Source organism: Pezoporus occidentalis, unplaced genomic scaffold (assembly GCF_034315485.1).
Source record: "Pezoporus occidentalis ecotype Australia unplaced genomic scaffold, CSIRO_AGI_Poc_V1 ctg59, whole genome shotgun sequence".
NCBI classification, from domain to species: domain Eukaryota; kingdom Metazoa; phylum Chordata; class Aves; order Psittaciformes; family Psittacidae; genus Pezoporus; species Pezoporus occidentalis.
This window is the reverse complement of record NW_026915932.1, coordinates 4,121,334-4,136,161: the sequence shown is the minus strand read 5'-3', so window position 1 is coordinate 4,136,161 and position 14,828 is coordinate 4,121,334. Positions and strand designations below refer to the sequence as shown.

The window sequence follows — 14,828 nt, the reverse complement described above, 5'->3', positions numbered from 1 at the left end:
CATGGATGAGGAAAATTGCAGAGAAAAAGAACCTGACCATTAGACATGGCAGACAAAACTAACACCAGAGGCAATGTAGGCCCACTGATGAACGGGATGGGTGCCCTGGTGACAGAAGATGCAGAGATGGCAGAGTTACTGAATGCCTTCTTTGTCTCTGTCTACTCTGCTGCAGGCAGTCCTGAAGAGCCCCGTACCCCTGAGACCTTAGATGAAGTCAGGTTGACAGAGTGGTTTGCCTTAGTCGATGGGGAATGGGTTAGAGACCAGTTGAGCAATCTGGACATCCATAAATCCATGGGTCCAGATGGGATGCACCCGCGGGTGCTGAGGGAACTGTCGGAAGTCATTGCTAGACCACTCTCCATCATCTTTACCAAGTCTTGGGAAACGGGAGAGGTGCCTGAGGACTGGAGGAAAGCAAATGTCACTCCAGTCTTCAAAAAGGGCAAGAAGGAGGACCCAGGTAACTATAGACCGGTCAGCCTCACCTCCATCCCTGGGAAAGTGATGGAACACCTTGTCCTTGGTGCCATCTTAAGGCATATCAAGGATAAGAGGGTTATGAGGGGCAGTCAACATGGCTTCACCAAGGGGAAGTCATGCTTGACCAATCTCTTAGCCTTTTATGAGGAAATAACACAGTGGATGGATGATGGCAGAGCGGTGGATGTGGTCTACCTTGACTTCAGCAAAGCATTTGACACAGTCTCCCACAGCATCCTCACAGCTAAATTGAGGAAGTGTGGTCTGGATGATCAGGTAGTGAGGTGGACTGTGAACTGGCTGAAGGAGAGAAGCCAGAGAGTTGTAGTCTATGGGGCGGAGTCTAGTTGGAGGCCTGTAACTAGTGGAGTGCCTCAAGGGTCAGTACTGGGACCAGTATTATTTAATATATTCATCAATGATTTAGATGAGGGAATTGAGTGTACTATCAGCAAGTTTGCTGATGACACTAAGCTGGGAGGAGTGGCTGACACGCCAGAAGGCTGTGCTGCCATCCAGCGAGACCTGGACAGGCTGGAGAGTTGGGCAGGGAATAACTGGATGAAATATAACAAGGGAAAGTGTAGAGTCCTGCATCTGGGCAGGAACAACCCCAGGTTCCAGTATAGGTTGGGGAACGACCTGTTAGAGAGCAGTGTAGGGGAGAGGGACCTGGGGGTCCTAGTGGATGACAGGATGACCATGAGCCAACACTGTGCCCTTGTAGCTAAGAAGGCCAATGGCATCCTGGGGTGTATTAGAAGGGCGGTGGTTAGTAGGTCGAGAGAGGTCCTCCTTCCCCTCTACTCTGCCCTGGTGAGACCGCATCTGGAATATTGTGTCCAGTTCTGGGCCCCTCAGTTCAAGAAGGACAGGGAGCTGCTGGAGAGAGTCCAGCGCAGGGCAACCAAGATGATTAAGGGAGTGGAGCATCTCCCTTATGAGGAAAGACTGAGGGAGCTGGGTCTCTATAGTTTAGAGAAGAGGAGACTGAGGGGTGACCTTATAAGTGTCTATAAATATATAAAGGGGGAGTGTCACGAGGATGGAGCCAGGCTCTACTCAGTGGCAAACAATGACAGGACAAGGGGTAATGGGTACAAACTGGAACACAAGAGGTTCCACTTAAACTTGAGAAGAAACTTCTTTTCAGTGAGGGTGACGGAGCACTGGAACAGGCTGCCCAGGGAGGTTGTGGAGTCTCCTTCCCTGGAGACATTCAAAACCCGCCTGGACACATTCCTGTGTAACCTTATCTAGGTGTTCCTGCTCAGGCAGGGGGATTGGACTAGATGATCTTTCGAGGTCCCTTCCAATCTCTAGCATACTGTGATACTGTGATTAATAAATCATCACAAACATGGAAACAAAATTATTACAGGTGCTATTATGGAAGCATAGTGTTTCCTACAACCTACGTCTTTTAATCAATTCTCTTGTAATTGTTAGAATTTGTGTCACAGTCTAATTTCCTTGGAATCATAGAATACAAGGTTGAAGGGACCTCAAAGATCATTTGGTCCAACCTTTCTTTGCAAAGTATGGCCTAGAACTAGATGTCCTTGCACCCTGTCCAGACCAATCTTAAATGTGTCCAACCTTGGAGAATCCACCACTTCCCTGGGAACATTATTCCTGGCTGATTGCTCTTGTGAAAAATTTTCCTCTAGTATCCAGTTGGAATCTCCCCATAAGTAACTTGCACCCATTACCCCCGTCTTTTTCATTGTAAAAAGGGAGCCACCCTTTAAATACTGGAACAGGGTGATATGGTCTCCTCTGAGCCTTCTGTTCTCAAAGCTGAACTCAGTTCTCTCAGCTTTTCCTCATATGGCAGGCTTCCCATACTTTGATCCTTTTTGTGGCCCTTCTCTGGATCCTCTCCAGCCTCTCCAGAACTTAGAGCTCCCTAACTTTACCCTGACTTTCCTAAATTATCAAGATCTACTTTCTGAATACACAGGGGTTTTGCATCCTGCTCCCCATTGTGTGGGGTTGTTTCAGATCTCAGTATTTTACTATTTAAGGTCTAGCTTTTAATTTTTTGAGGTTCTATATGTCCATTGACAGCTTATAAATATTTCCCTGATGCCAGAACAAGCACCCTTCTGCTAATTTTTCCCCCCGCATGCACCTTTGTGCACACAGATAACTGCCCAACTGAAATGCTGACACATGCAGGCAAGAGATAGAGGAGTGTGCCCAGCTGTGCTGATTAGCTAACAGCTGCTATTCAGTGCTCGCCACCTAGCTCTAGGTGCAGACCATAACTTTGGTGATTCAGAGTTAGTATTATGAGTGGAATCTTTCAAAAATAAAACAATTTAGGCAAAGCAATGATTAACAGAAAAAGGCTTCACAGTAATTAACAAAAAGTTTCCATTTTTACTGACCTAGATGTTTTACATCCTACTCTCTCCACCATTGATAGAGATAACTACGGATTTACCTGTCAAAGGGTTTAATTCTTTTTATTTAATCCTCATTATAAACAGAGCAGTTAACAACAGACAATGAATTTCCAGAGTATTATCCACAATCTCCACTTTACTCCGAGGTACCATGTGTTTTATTTCTTTGCTAGAGCCTCTTAGCATGGCCAGGCAATGGCCACATTTGCTCTGTCTTCTCTACAGCCACTTTCATCCCCTTGTATAACAAAATCCAAATAACCATTTGTCAATGCGAACTCTTTGAAACAACATCTTCCTGTTTGAAGGATGTATTGTTATTCTTCAAAAATGGAAATTATGTTGAAGTACGAAAGGCATTCATTGCAAAAGTCAGATAATTCAGCAGTGGATTCTGTCACTTAGCAGCAAATCTCTTTGCAATAGGGGGATATTTTTCTCTTGAAAATTTTGAAGAATTAGAATTTTATCATACCTTTCTATTATTATTATCATTATCATCCTCATCCTCATCTAGTCCCTGATGTTTTTGGTTACTGGGAAATGATGAGTATAATACTCCATTCAAGAAACAAATGTTCAAACTCGTTATTTTTAAATCATCTGTTTTTATCTCTCACGAGGTAATGAGATCAACCAAATTCAGTCTGATCCATGATCATCTCCTGAACACTTGATCTGGCAGCCAAGCTTGCAGTAGGCAGTTGAAATAACCAATTAAGAATTGACAAGTTCAACATGAATCTTTCAAAGAACTAAACCATTAAATAAATTACCTACCTCTGACACCAGGGATCAATCAATAGTTTTGCTGCTGGTCTAGATTTCCATGAGCTTCAGCAGCCAGCCTGCCTGCCATTGATGTGGCACACAGAGAGAGAAATTATCACAAACCCCACTTTGACACCATGCACTGAGTGTCAGTATGGATTCCCAGCAGCTGGGAGACAAACATGCAGTGCCATAGGTCTTGAAATGAAACTATCTAGGGAAGGTTCACCCTAAAGTAATAAGAGCAGCAACAGAAGCAATAATTAATTGCCATGTGGGGATCTGCCAATGTTAATGTTGGCTTTTCTTTTCATTTTTTTTTCTCTCCAAAGTGCTGTCTCATTGCCTGGTGGATACAGGTTGTTGAACATGTCTGCTTGACTGAAAACAGCTGAGACAACATCATATGACATTTGAGAGAGAAATTAAACATTTAACATGCATTTCTACTGCAAAATGAAAATAAAAGCAAAACCTGTCTGTACTCAGATATTATAAACAGCAAATGATAGGTAAATCACTCCAACCTAAAACCATTAGCCCTCTAGTGATGAAAAACCAAACAAATTACAAAATAGTTGTCCTAAGCTCATTGCCACAGTCATTACTTGATGTAGGAGGTCTGTGTAATGGAATAGGCAACTTTCAGATACACACTTTAAGGTTAGGCAACCATTTTTCTTCCAATGGACTATAATAAAAGTTACTTTGTAAATTGCATATCATATCTATCACTTGAAATTTGAGGGAATAATTTCCATTGGTATTCAACTAGCACTCAACAAGTGAAACAATTTCCTCTTCGGACTCTTTTCCTCTCTAAATATTCTCTGATGTTGGAATTATTTCTCCAAACCATTTTGTTACATTATCATCCAAAGCACTGATATTTTTTGCCAATAACTTTGAGAATAAAGCTGTGGACCAAGCCACAACTTTATGACAAATTACTGAGCTCTGGTACTTGGAATCCTTCCCCCTGATTAATCCTCCTCTTACAGAACTAACTCTGTAGCACTTCTCCAGTTTCATTAGTATTTTCTTGATTACCTAGGGCTCCTCCATGAAGGAGCAGACTGCAGAATGGTATCTTTAAACTTAAATTACTCTGAATTTTCTCTTACAGGTTTAGGTCGAATGTAGGACAGGGGTGCTCCACTAGCATGCTTCCTTCAGCTTCAAGGAACACATAGTGATTTTTCATTTAACTTGACTTAATTATTTATTTGATCTGACAATATCCCCTGCACTACCTCAGAGATATTAACCGCAAGTCTAGATACATCCCCACAAACTGTCAGCTCAGTGTGGGACTGGGTCTATTATCACCTACTGCGTACTACGTAAATGGTGGCATCATTCTCTACAAACGGTTAAATAAACAAGAGCAGAACACTGAGAAACTTCCAAACCTAGAAACTTCAGAAACTGATCTCCCACGTCAGTCAAAAATAATCCTTTTCTCACTTCCATGAGGTGGAAAAATCGCCAGCAGCACTTCCCCTCCCACCATGTAAGTGCTAGCCACAGCCTACATAAAGAGACAAACACACTGGCATTGACAAGCCAAAGATTTGATTCAATACTTACCTAAACACATGTGAATCATAGAACTATAAATCTGTTGCCAAAAGTGAAAGACTCTACCTAACTGTTGTCTCTCTCTACTGAAACATCTTGCATTAAATATCGTCAAAAACTTTATTTGAAGCTGGACAGCAAATATTCTTTCAGAACTTTATTTCTGCAAGTATGCATGTTTTTAAGAATTAGAAATGCTGCATAAATATTGGTTGAGCCATTTGAATTACTATTACATTTTAATAGCTGCACCTAACTATTGATACAATTAATTTTCATTGCCTACATAAAGTACCAAAATTAAGTACTTTAAGCCAAAATCATACCTTCAGGACAAACAGTATTAAACTACAAATGTCAGATAATGATTAGTCTAAAATGTGTTACTCAGATTATAAAAACAAATGTTGCTCTGATTTATGTAAGCATCCCAGACAAATTAGGAGAAAGCACAGGACTGCAGAGCTACTGAGATGCCCTATAAAGGGGAACTCTCAAGTACATTTGAAACTCAATGAAATATTTATCTCATTATGATTAAATGCAAAATTCTCCCACCATCAATAAAATCAGGATTTGTTCTGATAAAGAACATTGCACAACTGGCAGTGAATACTTACAGAGGTAAGGCATAAATTTTAATTTCCATATCAGAACAGCGAGGTTCTGTAACTGTCCCCCGCTGGAGCAACAAGAGCAAAAGACCTAATACTTCTAAAATGGAGTTCTCTGTTTAGGAAAAGGACAATATGACATAGCTATGACAGTGATGATTGCTTTGATGATTCAGAAAGTCCCTGATAGTCATACACAACCTGTACTGTAGTAATTCATGTAACATATGCGAACATAGAACTGGAAGATCAAGAGCGTAGCCACAGACTGACAGAAACATTGTACTTGACATAGAAAAATAGAAAGGGATGATAACATTTACCTCCTTCCCAGAGCTACCCTTTTCCCAAAGACCAGCCCCAGTTTTTAGGTGCACCACGAAGAGCTGCACTGCAGTAAGCCCCATGATTTAAAGAATCACCGTCAGTTTTCAGTGCTCTGATTCTGTAATGCAGATGAGCTGTGTTCCCACTATGCAACTTTGCACCATGACAGTGGCTGTTTACTTACTGATCAACTAGTGACCATTTTATCTTCCCGATCCATCAACAGTTTCTCAATCAAGCTGAAATGGCAAATGCAAACCTATTAGATCAGTGGAACCAATTTGAAAAAATGAAAACAATCTGTCCTTAGATGTTTGCTTCTCTACACTAAATGCGTCTCTTATATTAAAGTTCAGAGCTCAGATGTAAAAGAAACCAAATAGTTAGAGCCTGTTTAAAGTTTACCACAGCAATAGTAAAGTTAAAAAAGAGTAGGGCTCTTCTAGTGTTTCTGTACTGCATCATCTCTCTCCCCCTGCCTTTTGATGTTTTGAATTCTTCATGTTTTTTTATAGCAACATAACCCCAAAGCAGCTTATTTAAATTTCTGATCTATTATGAAAAACAAAAGAGTTTGGTATAGGAAATTTCAATAAAAGCTTTGTTTTTTTCACCAGCAATTTCAAACTCTGAACTGAACTTTTGATAACTGTAAAGTGATTGTATTTTAATCACCTGCCTTTAAGTCACAAGAGCAATCAGCACAAGAATTATTCCTGGACAAAATTACAGTAAAATTTCTGGTTATTGTAACCAGAGAAGCTGCAGTTGAAAACAAGGAGATAATACAGTGTTCAGTCACATTTCTGAACAGCTCGAGACACAGGAGCAAAAGCACATACTGAGAACAGATATAATGTAATAAAAGTGCATGAACGCGTACTAAGAAGTTTTCACCAATTACTTAGCTGAGACCAATACAGTAGAACTTCTCTTACCTTTCTCAAAATCGCTTTTAAAAAAAAGAGAAAGGATGTAGATGACAGAAACAGAATAATCCAAGACTGTTCACACATTGAGTTTCTTCAACGTTTGGAGTAAAACCAAGTTTAGACCAAAATCAACAGCACAACTGATACTGCTTTTAATGGATTAACAGCTAGTAGTCCATCTAATTGCACTTATACCTATGTCTAAGTATATTAGCATACTTATAAAAATTAATACAAAGATTAAATGGAAAAGAAAGCTAAAAGGAAGGGTTATCATATAGTATTGTGCTTTTGTCAAAACGTAGCTGTTAGCACACACATTAAATCGTATTTCAAGTTAGTGCAGAAATATTGTTGTTATGGTTTCCCAATGATAATTTTCACTTAACAAAAAAATCCTGATCATGACATAAGATTTGAACAAGCTAAAGGAACAATAAATGCAAATGCAGTAACAAATATCTGCATCAGATAAGGTTAAAAGGTAGCATACAGAAAAGCATCAACAAGCTGACACCTGAGATGATGTTAATCTATTCAAAAACTCCATAAATACTGAAGAACATAGCCTTTTCTACTGTTCAGTAAGTTTACAAATAATGACATTCATAACCATAATCAATAACTTGTTCAGTGGGTTGCAAAAATAAACTGTCCTCATTCCTTTCTGTGAGTCAATTACTGACATGCTGCTTGATCAATTGTCTTCTCTGAAAGAGAAATAAAATATGATTTAAGAAAGGAACAAGAACAGGGAGACATGAATGCTCTTTTATGCAGCAACCATGTCAGAACCAATCCATCTTACAAATTCAGACAACAAAATTATCATGGAATTTTATGAACGTTTCTAGTAGAAGAAAAGTTGCTGTTTTCACCTGACTTTGTAGATACTGATTTCTGTATGTCTAAGCATTTAATGCCACTTAGCTACTGTTTATGGCTACTGATTCAGAAAAAAAGAAATATAAAAGAAGTTACTAATCTGAAGTATGCAAATGACCCCACTACTGCAATGGTAAATCCTTAAATATATGCATGAGTGTCTGAAATTAAAGCACAGAGACCACATAAAATGCTTTTCTGAGCTTTGGAAGCTTGAAAATAGGACATGTTTTTTTATAAAAACTCCCTTTTCGCTCACACCTCTATAAAAATCCAGTTCTTTCTTTCCATGTCCCCAAAATGTCTATTTGAGCTTAAGAAATTCCATACCTGTACAACACAATAAATTGGCTTATCTTTGCATTACTCAGGTTTTTTTGCCACACCTTATTCTGTGATACACTTCTCCTAAGACTTATGGCCATATTGCAAACCATAAAGCCACAGCAAACAGACCTTAAATATTCCTTTAAAGTAAACTGCCAGAAAACTGCTTTTCTCTCTCTGAAAATAAATAAATATACATGTAAAAATAGTAGGTAGATCAAACTTCGGCAGTAAAAACATCCACCTTCACAACTGTCCTTTTAAAATAGGTAAAGGTAAGAGAAATACCTCATCTAGAAACTAAAAATAGCATGAGTAAGTTCTAACCTCTTTTCAGGTTTTGCTATTATTCCCCCTGGTATATAGTGACCTTATTGGCTTTGCTTATATAAGTGATAATAAATTACCTAGCTGGAATTTTTCACTTAACACAAGCAATTTATGCATGTTTTATGCTAGACTGATCCTTCCAATCTTTTTTTTTATATTCAAGCTTTCACACAGAGAGTCACCCATGCCAGAATGCAGAAAAAAGTTTTCCCTGCTATCCAGCACATAAGCTTTTTGTACATGCTTAAGATGCAGGTCACACCAAATACCAAAGACACACATGAGTTGCAGACAACCACTGAATTAGTGAATACATTAATACATCAGTTTCCATTGAGTAAACCAGAGTCAGAAGTTATTCTCAGGCCAGCGGCAGCAGGGAATGCACCACTTGTGCTGTACCACAGATGTGCTTAGTAGCTGCAGCTGCAGCCTGGGACCTTCTGACTGCCAAGCGTCTTCCACATAAACCCATCCTGGGGGACCAACACAAGCGATGCACGTTGTTAGGGACAGCAACATCAAACCTGTCTGAATGGGCACCTCCTTGTTTCTCCCATCCCCAGTCAGTGCAGGCACATTTACCTGTTGTTATTTTTCACAACCAGTTCTCACAATGGGACAGGGCAGGAAAAGCTTCTTTAGCCACTGTCCTACACTGAGCTTCTTCCTTTGGAGGCTCAGTCCCAGCGTGTAAGTAGACTCTCACTCAATTTTAAAGGAAATTATTCCAAGAGTCACAGTCCTCATGCACCTGTTGTCTTCTGGTATACACTGAGTTGTCTGTGACATTTAACAGGAACACCATGCAAGTACCCAAGTTACTTCTAAGTGACTTTCCACTTACTTGGAGTTACATTAGAACAGCAACAGATGGTGCAAACAAAAGACACACTAATTTCACAGAATCCAGTACTTTAGTTACTTGACTGCTTAAATTTAGTGGCCAAATGACAGGAGAAAATGGAAGTACTTGGACTAAACAGGAAAAGTACCAAAAAGAGGGGGGAAAAAAGAGGAAAAAGAAATAAGAAGGCTGTAGCTTATCTTATAGCCTGTCATTAAGTCATGATCTCCACTTTGGGTTTAGGCCTTCACAATCCTTATTTACACTTACTGCTAGTTTTACAAAAGAGAAATTTTAAAAATTTTTAAAATGAAAAATACTCTTTCAGAGCAAACTCCAACAACAGAAATCCACGTGTGCCTCAAAAAAAACTTGTGTACAAGCAGCAAGATCTCAAAAGTGCCATTTGCACCTTCCTTGTCTTTTTTTAAATTAGGTCAGTTTATCACCAACGTCATATTTGATATTTTCACAAGGTCAAGGACAAATGAATTTAGATTCAATCCAAAGACTGCTGCTGCATATGTCATGAGACTTTGAGCAACCTGGTCCATTGGAAGGTGTCCCTGCTCCGGGCAGGAAGGGTTGGAACTAGATGATCTTTAAGGTTCCTTCCAAACCATTCTGTGATTCTGCAATTCTATAATTAATACCCTCAAAACAATCTCCAAGGAAGCATTTATGAAACTTTTCTTTCTATGCAGTGAGATTTTGTCACACAATATTAAACATCATTAAAACTGGTCCTCCATGATGTATGGAAAAGCTTCTCAGCCAAAAGCCAAAAAAATAAGAATAAGAGTACTTATATTTAGGAAAATGAGTAAATATTAAACATTGTGCAAAAGACTTTATTTTAATACCATATTTGATTTGAAAGTTTCAAGCACAGAAATCAGAAAGCCAAACTGCATTTTCCTTTCCTAAATACATCTATATTCAACACGGAAGCCATCAATTCTTAAGAGAAACAGTTATCATCTAGCTACTGCTAATAGCCTTTTCAGCTGCCAGTCCTTGTTTGGGTTTTGAGTAATCCCAAGGCCTCCTGTTCTCTGTATACCCATAGAGCTTCCGCAGAGCCACGCGGGCAGCTTCTTCCTCTGCTGCAAGCAGTGTTTCACCAGGACCTTCAGCTATAATCTTCTTATCGCTTGGGGGGAAAAGAAATAGAATTAAAAACATTTTCTTCATGAAATCCTGAGCACTACTGCCTACCTCGAATAAGGGCTGCTAGATTTTTCCTTTCTCTAATGTCTGTGAATACTGAAGGGAATTTCTATTTACACACAAATGTAAACATTTCCTTTGGTCTTTCCTGCAAAGATAAGTGACTGTGTATTCAACAATGGAAACTCAAATCAGAAATGCATCCATTTCCTGGAAGAACACTACTCTGTTCCTTCAGATTTCCAACAAATCACTGCTTCTTTACAGTTGTCAATTTGTTAGCCCTGTTAAAATTATGCAAACTCATGACCCTGGTTAACTTAAACAAAGAAGTGAAATGCTGCTGTCTTTTCTCCTCTCCTGGTAGGACAGCATTTTAAAACTTCTTTAAAAGGATTCACAGAGAAGTTCCCTATGTTATGAAGTAGGTACTTAGCTCTATTTAATCAACATTCATGGCCATTGAATAAGAACAGTTTCTGAAGAGATAACATGGGTTTCAAAGAAAAACAATCAAAGTTCCTTTCATTTATGTAATAAATCTTAGAAGGCACATAAACCAAAGCACAATAAATCAGAACAAGTTAAGACATGCGTTTATCTGCAGCTCATTAAGCAAAGCAACAATGATGTGGGTTTTGGTGGAAGAAGGTCCTGCTCTGGTTCAGAGGAACAAAATCACCCCTGGGCAAGACACAAGGACAAGCACTGACAATGCCCGACACAAGCACACCAGAGCTGACTGGCTTTTTCCAAGTCTTGTCTGGATACAGACACTCCTCTTGCCTAGTTTATAGTGCCAATGATTTGAAAACTAGAAAGTTTATCTGGAATATAAAATAAGGCTCTCTTCAATCCCACCTCTTTTGATGTCTGTGTCTCTTTACCCTTCCCCAAGCCCTGGATACAGCTGTGGTACCTCCAAAGCCATTCAGTTACGCCATTCCGAAAGTTCCTCTGCAGGTTACTCAGAACATATACCCAGACTCTTTTTGTATGCCCAATTTAGACTCTGAAGCCCTTTAGTCAGAGACTGTCTGTTTATGCATCATTACAGCATGTAATGATAAAGGCCAGTGCTTTCATGCCTGATTTCATATGGAAGTCACTTTAAGATTTTTTTTCTGTAACAATTTGACCAAAGAGCACAAGTAGAAAAGAAAAAGACACTCCTCCCTCCTCCCCAGCTTAAATCCATTTCACTTTATATTAATATTGTACTAACCAGTACAACCCAACAAAGTACACCGGCAGAACCGTGCTGACTCCCAACTGTCTGGTAATTCTTGGTTCTGGAGAAGAGATATTCCTCTTGGTCAGTTCTTCCACTAGTAAGCCCATAGGATTTACAACTTGCCAGATCTCAAACAGGTCTTTTCCAATAAGTTGTGGGATAAAAAAGTCCTAAACAAGAATATTTGGAAGTTGCAATTAATGTGAAAGGTAACAAAGGCTCTAGCTTCTGGTGTATCCTAATAAAAATACAATATGAAGATTGTACTTTTATTAACATTAATACAGTTGACAATAAATTGCTGACATGAAAGGTGAAATTGCCTTAGTGCTCCACACAGCTAAGCACAGGTAACCAGTGCTCCTATGCTCAGCAGCTCTGGGTCTGATTTAGCCACTGATGTGCACCTTGGGCAAAGTCAACCGCCCACATGCAGAGAAGGAACAGCACCAGCATGAGAGAGGAGCTCCAACAACACTTACACACAGCTCTGAGCACCAGCAACTCAGTGCTGCTTACAGGCTAGAAGCTATACATCAGAAGAGTGCTGCAAACAGGTTGAAGGGAACTTGCAAACCCACCTGTTCGGATCGCTCTCCTGCCTGTTACAAACTACTTGCTCTTACAGAGACCTCTCAAGGGTCTTGTATCAGAAATAAGATTTTAACAGACATTTATCCATTGCAGATGAGAAGTAAGTAAAAAGGACAACTGAAAGGACAGTAGCTTCTAGAACTATTTTGTTGCACTGCATTTTAATTGAACCTTTTTGTATGAAATATCTTTAGGTGCTTGCACTCCTCCATGCAATATGAACGCAGCCCCTGCTTATTTTGTTTGGGGTTTTTTGTTTGGTTGTTTTGGTTCTTTTGGGGTTTTGTTTTTATTTATTTTTTTTTTAATTGAAGAGATACGTGATCCTATATGGAATAATTCCAATATTTGATAGTACAGTGCATGGAATATAATGCCTTCCCCTCACAAGTGTCAGCAAATACAAGAATATTATTATTCTACATATCAGAAGCATATGATTTTATCTACGTGACCAGCCCGTGCTTCTTAAAGAAAAATGAAAACAAACAACAGAAAACAGGAAAAAAAAAGAAACACAACCCCAACCAAAACCCTACCCAACCACCACCACCGCCCAACAGATCTCAGTGTTCAGTTGTTTTGTTACAGGTATGGTCAAACTTCTGGCAATCTCCCTTAATCTCTGGCCATCAAGGTTCAAGAAATTTATTCTTTTTTTTTTCCTTTTTAATCCCCTGTAATTTCTGATATCCTTTGATGTTATTGTTGTCAGCACAAATTACAGAATTGTAGAACGGGCTGGGTTGAAAGGGACCTTAAAGCTCATCCAGTTCCAATCCCCTGCCATGGGCAGGAGCACCTTGAACTAGAGCAGGTTGCCCCAAACCCCATCCAACCTGGCCTTGAACGTTGCCAGAGACGGGGCAGCCACAGCTTCTCTGGGCAACCTATGCCAGTGTGTAAATCTACCCATTTTGAGTTTAAAACCAGACTCACCCTGACAAAGATCCCAGTTTTCTCAGGCCCGCTGCTGCCAAGCAAGGCTCCTATTACAGCAAAGAATGTCCTCTGCAGCACATCTGGGGGGGCAGGAAACTCTTTGCAAAGCGTCAGGTCCTGTATAGACAGGTTTTGAGCCACATAAGAAACAAGTTCCTGACTGGTAAGAAAATCAACAAGTGCTCCTATCCCCTCTGCAGGTAACTCTGGGTAGGCACCTTCAAAGCACTGCATCAGGTAAGAACGTGAAAAAGACATCCCTTCTTCAGCAAGTTTACTGTTATCTTGGAGATTAAGAGCAATCGTTTCCTTATCTAGCCCAAGCTCCTGGCGCCTTGCCTCTTCGCTTTCAATGTAACAGGAGTTAACAAAGGCAGTCTTGAGAAGATCCAAGGAAAAATTTTCATGCAGCCGGTGGCTAAAAGCTTGTATCTCTGCGTGGTAATCCCAGTTGGGCTTCTCTGACCTACACACGTGGAAAACGAAGCAAATTCAGGAACAGAACAAGAAGTTACCCGCACTGCCAGCATCAGGGCTTTCAGACAGTTAAAGACTGAAGACTAAAACCAGTACTTAAACCTCTCGTGTCAAACGCCATTCGTTCGCATCTGTCTTTGCCTGCCAGGACGGGCCCCTTGCCACGTTCAAACCGGGAACCAAGCCGACTTGTGGAGCTTAAATCACCCTGCTCCAGAGCCTGACGAGAAGGTGCTTAAATGGTTCTATCTTGCCTGTTTCCCGGCCGCTGCCCTCCCTTCCCCCGGCCCCGTGTCCCGCCCTGCCCCGCTCCGCCGCCCGCCCTCTCTTGCGGGCCGGGCCGGTCTCACCGCCGCTGGGGGGGCGCATTCAGCCGCTCCTGCTCCAGGTAGGCGCGGAGCCACCGCTTCTTTACTTGGCGCGGCGCAGTCTTGAACGTGACCCGCCCGGTCCCGGTCCCGGTCCCGGCCCCAACTGCGGCCCCGACCCCAGCCAGCAGCTGCCGCGAAGCCCGCACGAGCAACCGGGCGGCCATGACGGCGGCTGCGTCTAGCGCAGAGATCCGTCTCCTCCGCGAAACACGGCCCCGCCCCGCTAGTTCCGGGCAGAAGCGTTCCTAGCAGGGGACATCACGGAGCGGGCCAGCAGCGGCGGCGGCGGAAGCAGCCCTCGGAGCACAGCTCCCGACGGGTCATGTGACCGCGCTGCGCGGTGGGAGCGAACGAACGCCGCGAGGCACCGAAGGCAGCAGCGGGACAGCGGCAGCGTGGGGGACCTGCGGCTGTGATGCGGGGCCGGGGACCCGCCAGCCCTCGGGTACAGAGCATCCGGGAAGCTTCGAGCAAAGCCGCGTCGCCGTGCACGGGCCCGCAGCTCCTGCAGTTGCAGCGGGGCGCAGGC

At 41.4% G+C, this 14,828-nt stretch overlaps 1 protein-coding gene across 1 annotated transcript; it reads right to left on the bottom strand.

Moving 5' to 3' along the window:
* Positions 1-10,341: 10,341 nt before the first annotated feature.
* On the bottom strand, positions 10,342-14,508 carry MRPL44 (mitochondrial ribosomal protein L44). The gene is made up of 4 exons (XM_062638986.1): positions 14,279-14,508; positions 13,449-13,917; positions 11,907-12,085; positions 10,342-10,664 (listed from the first exon to the last, which is right to left on the bottom strand). Exons 1-4 carry the CDS (start codon positions 14,461-14,463, stop codon positions 10,493-10,495), a joined length of 1,005 nt encoding a protein of 334 aa, XP_062494970.1. The 5' UTR covers positions 14,464-14,508; the 3' UTR covers positions 10,342-10,492.
* Positions 14,509-14,828: the final 320 nt, after the last annotated feature.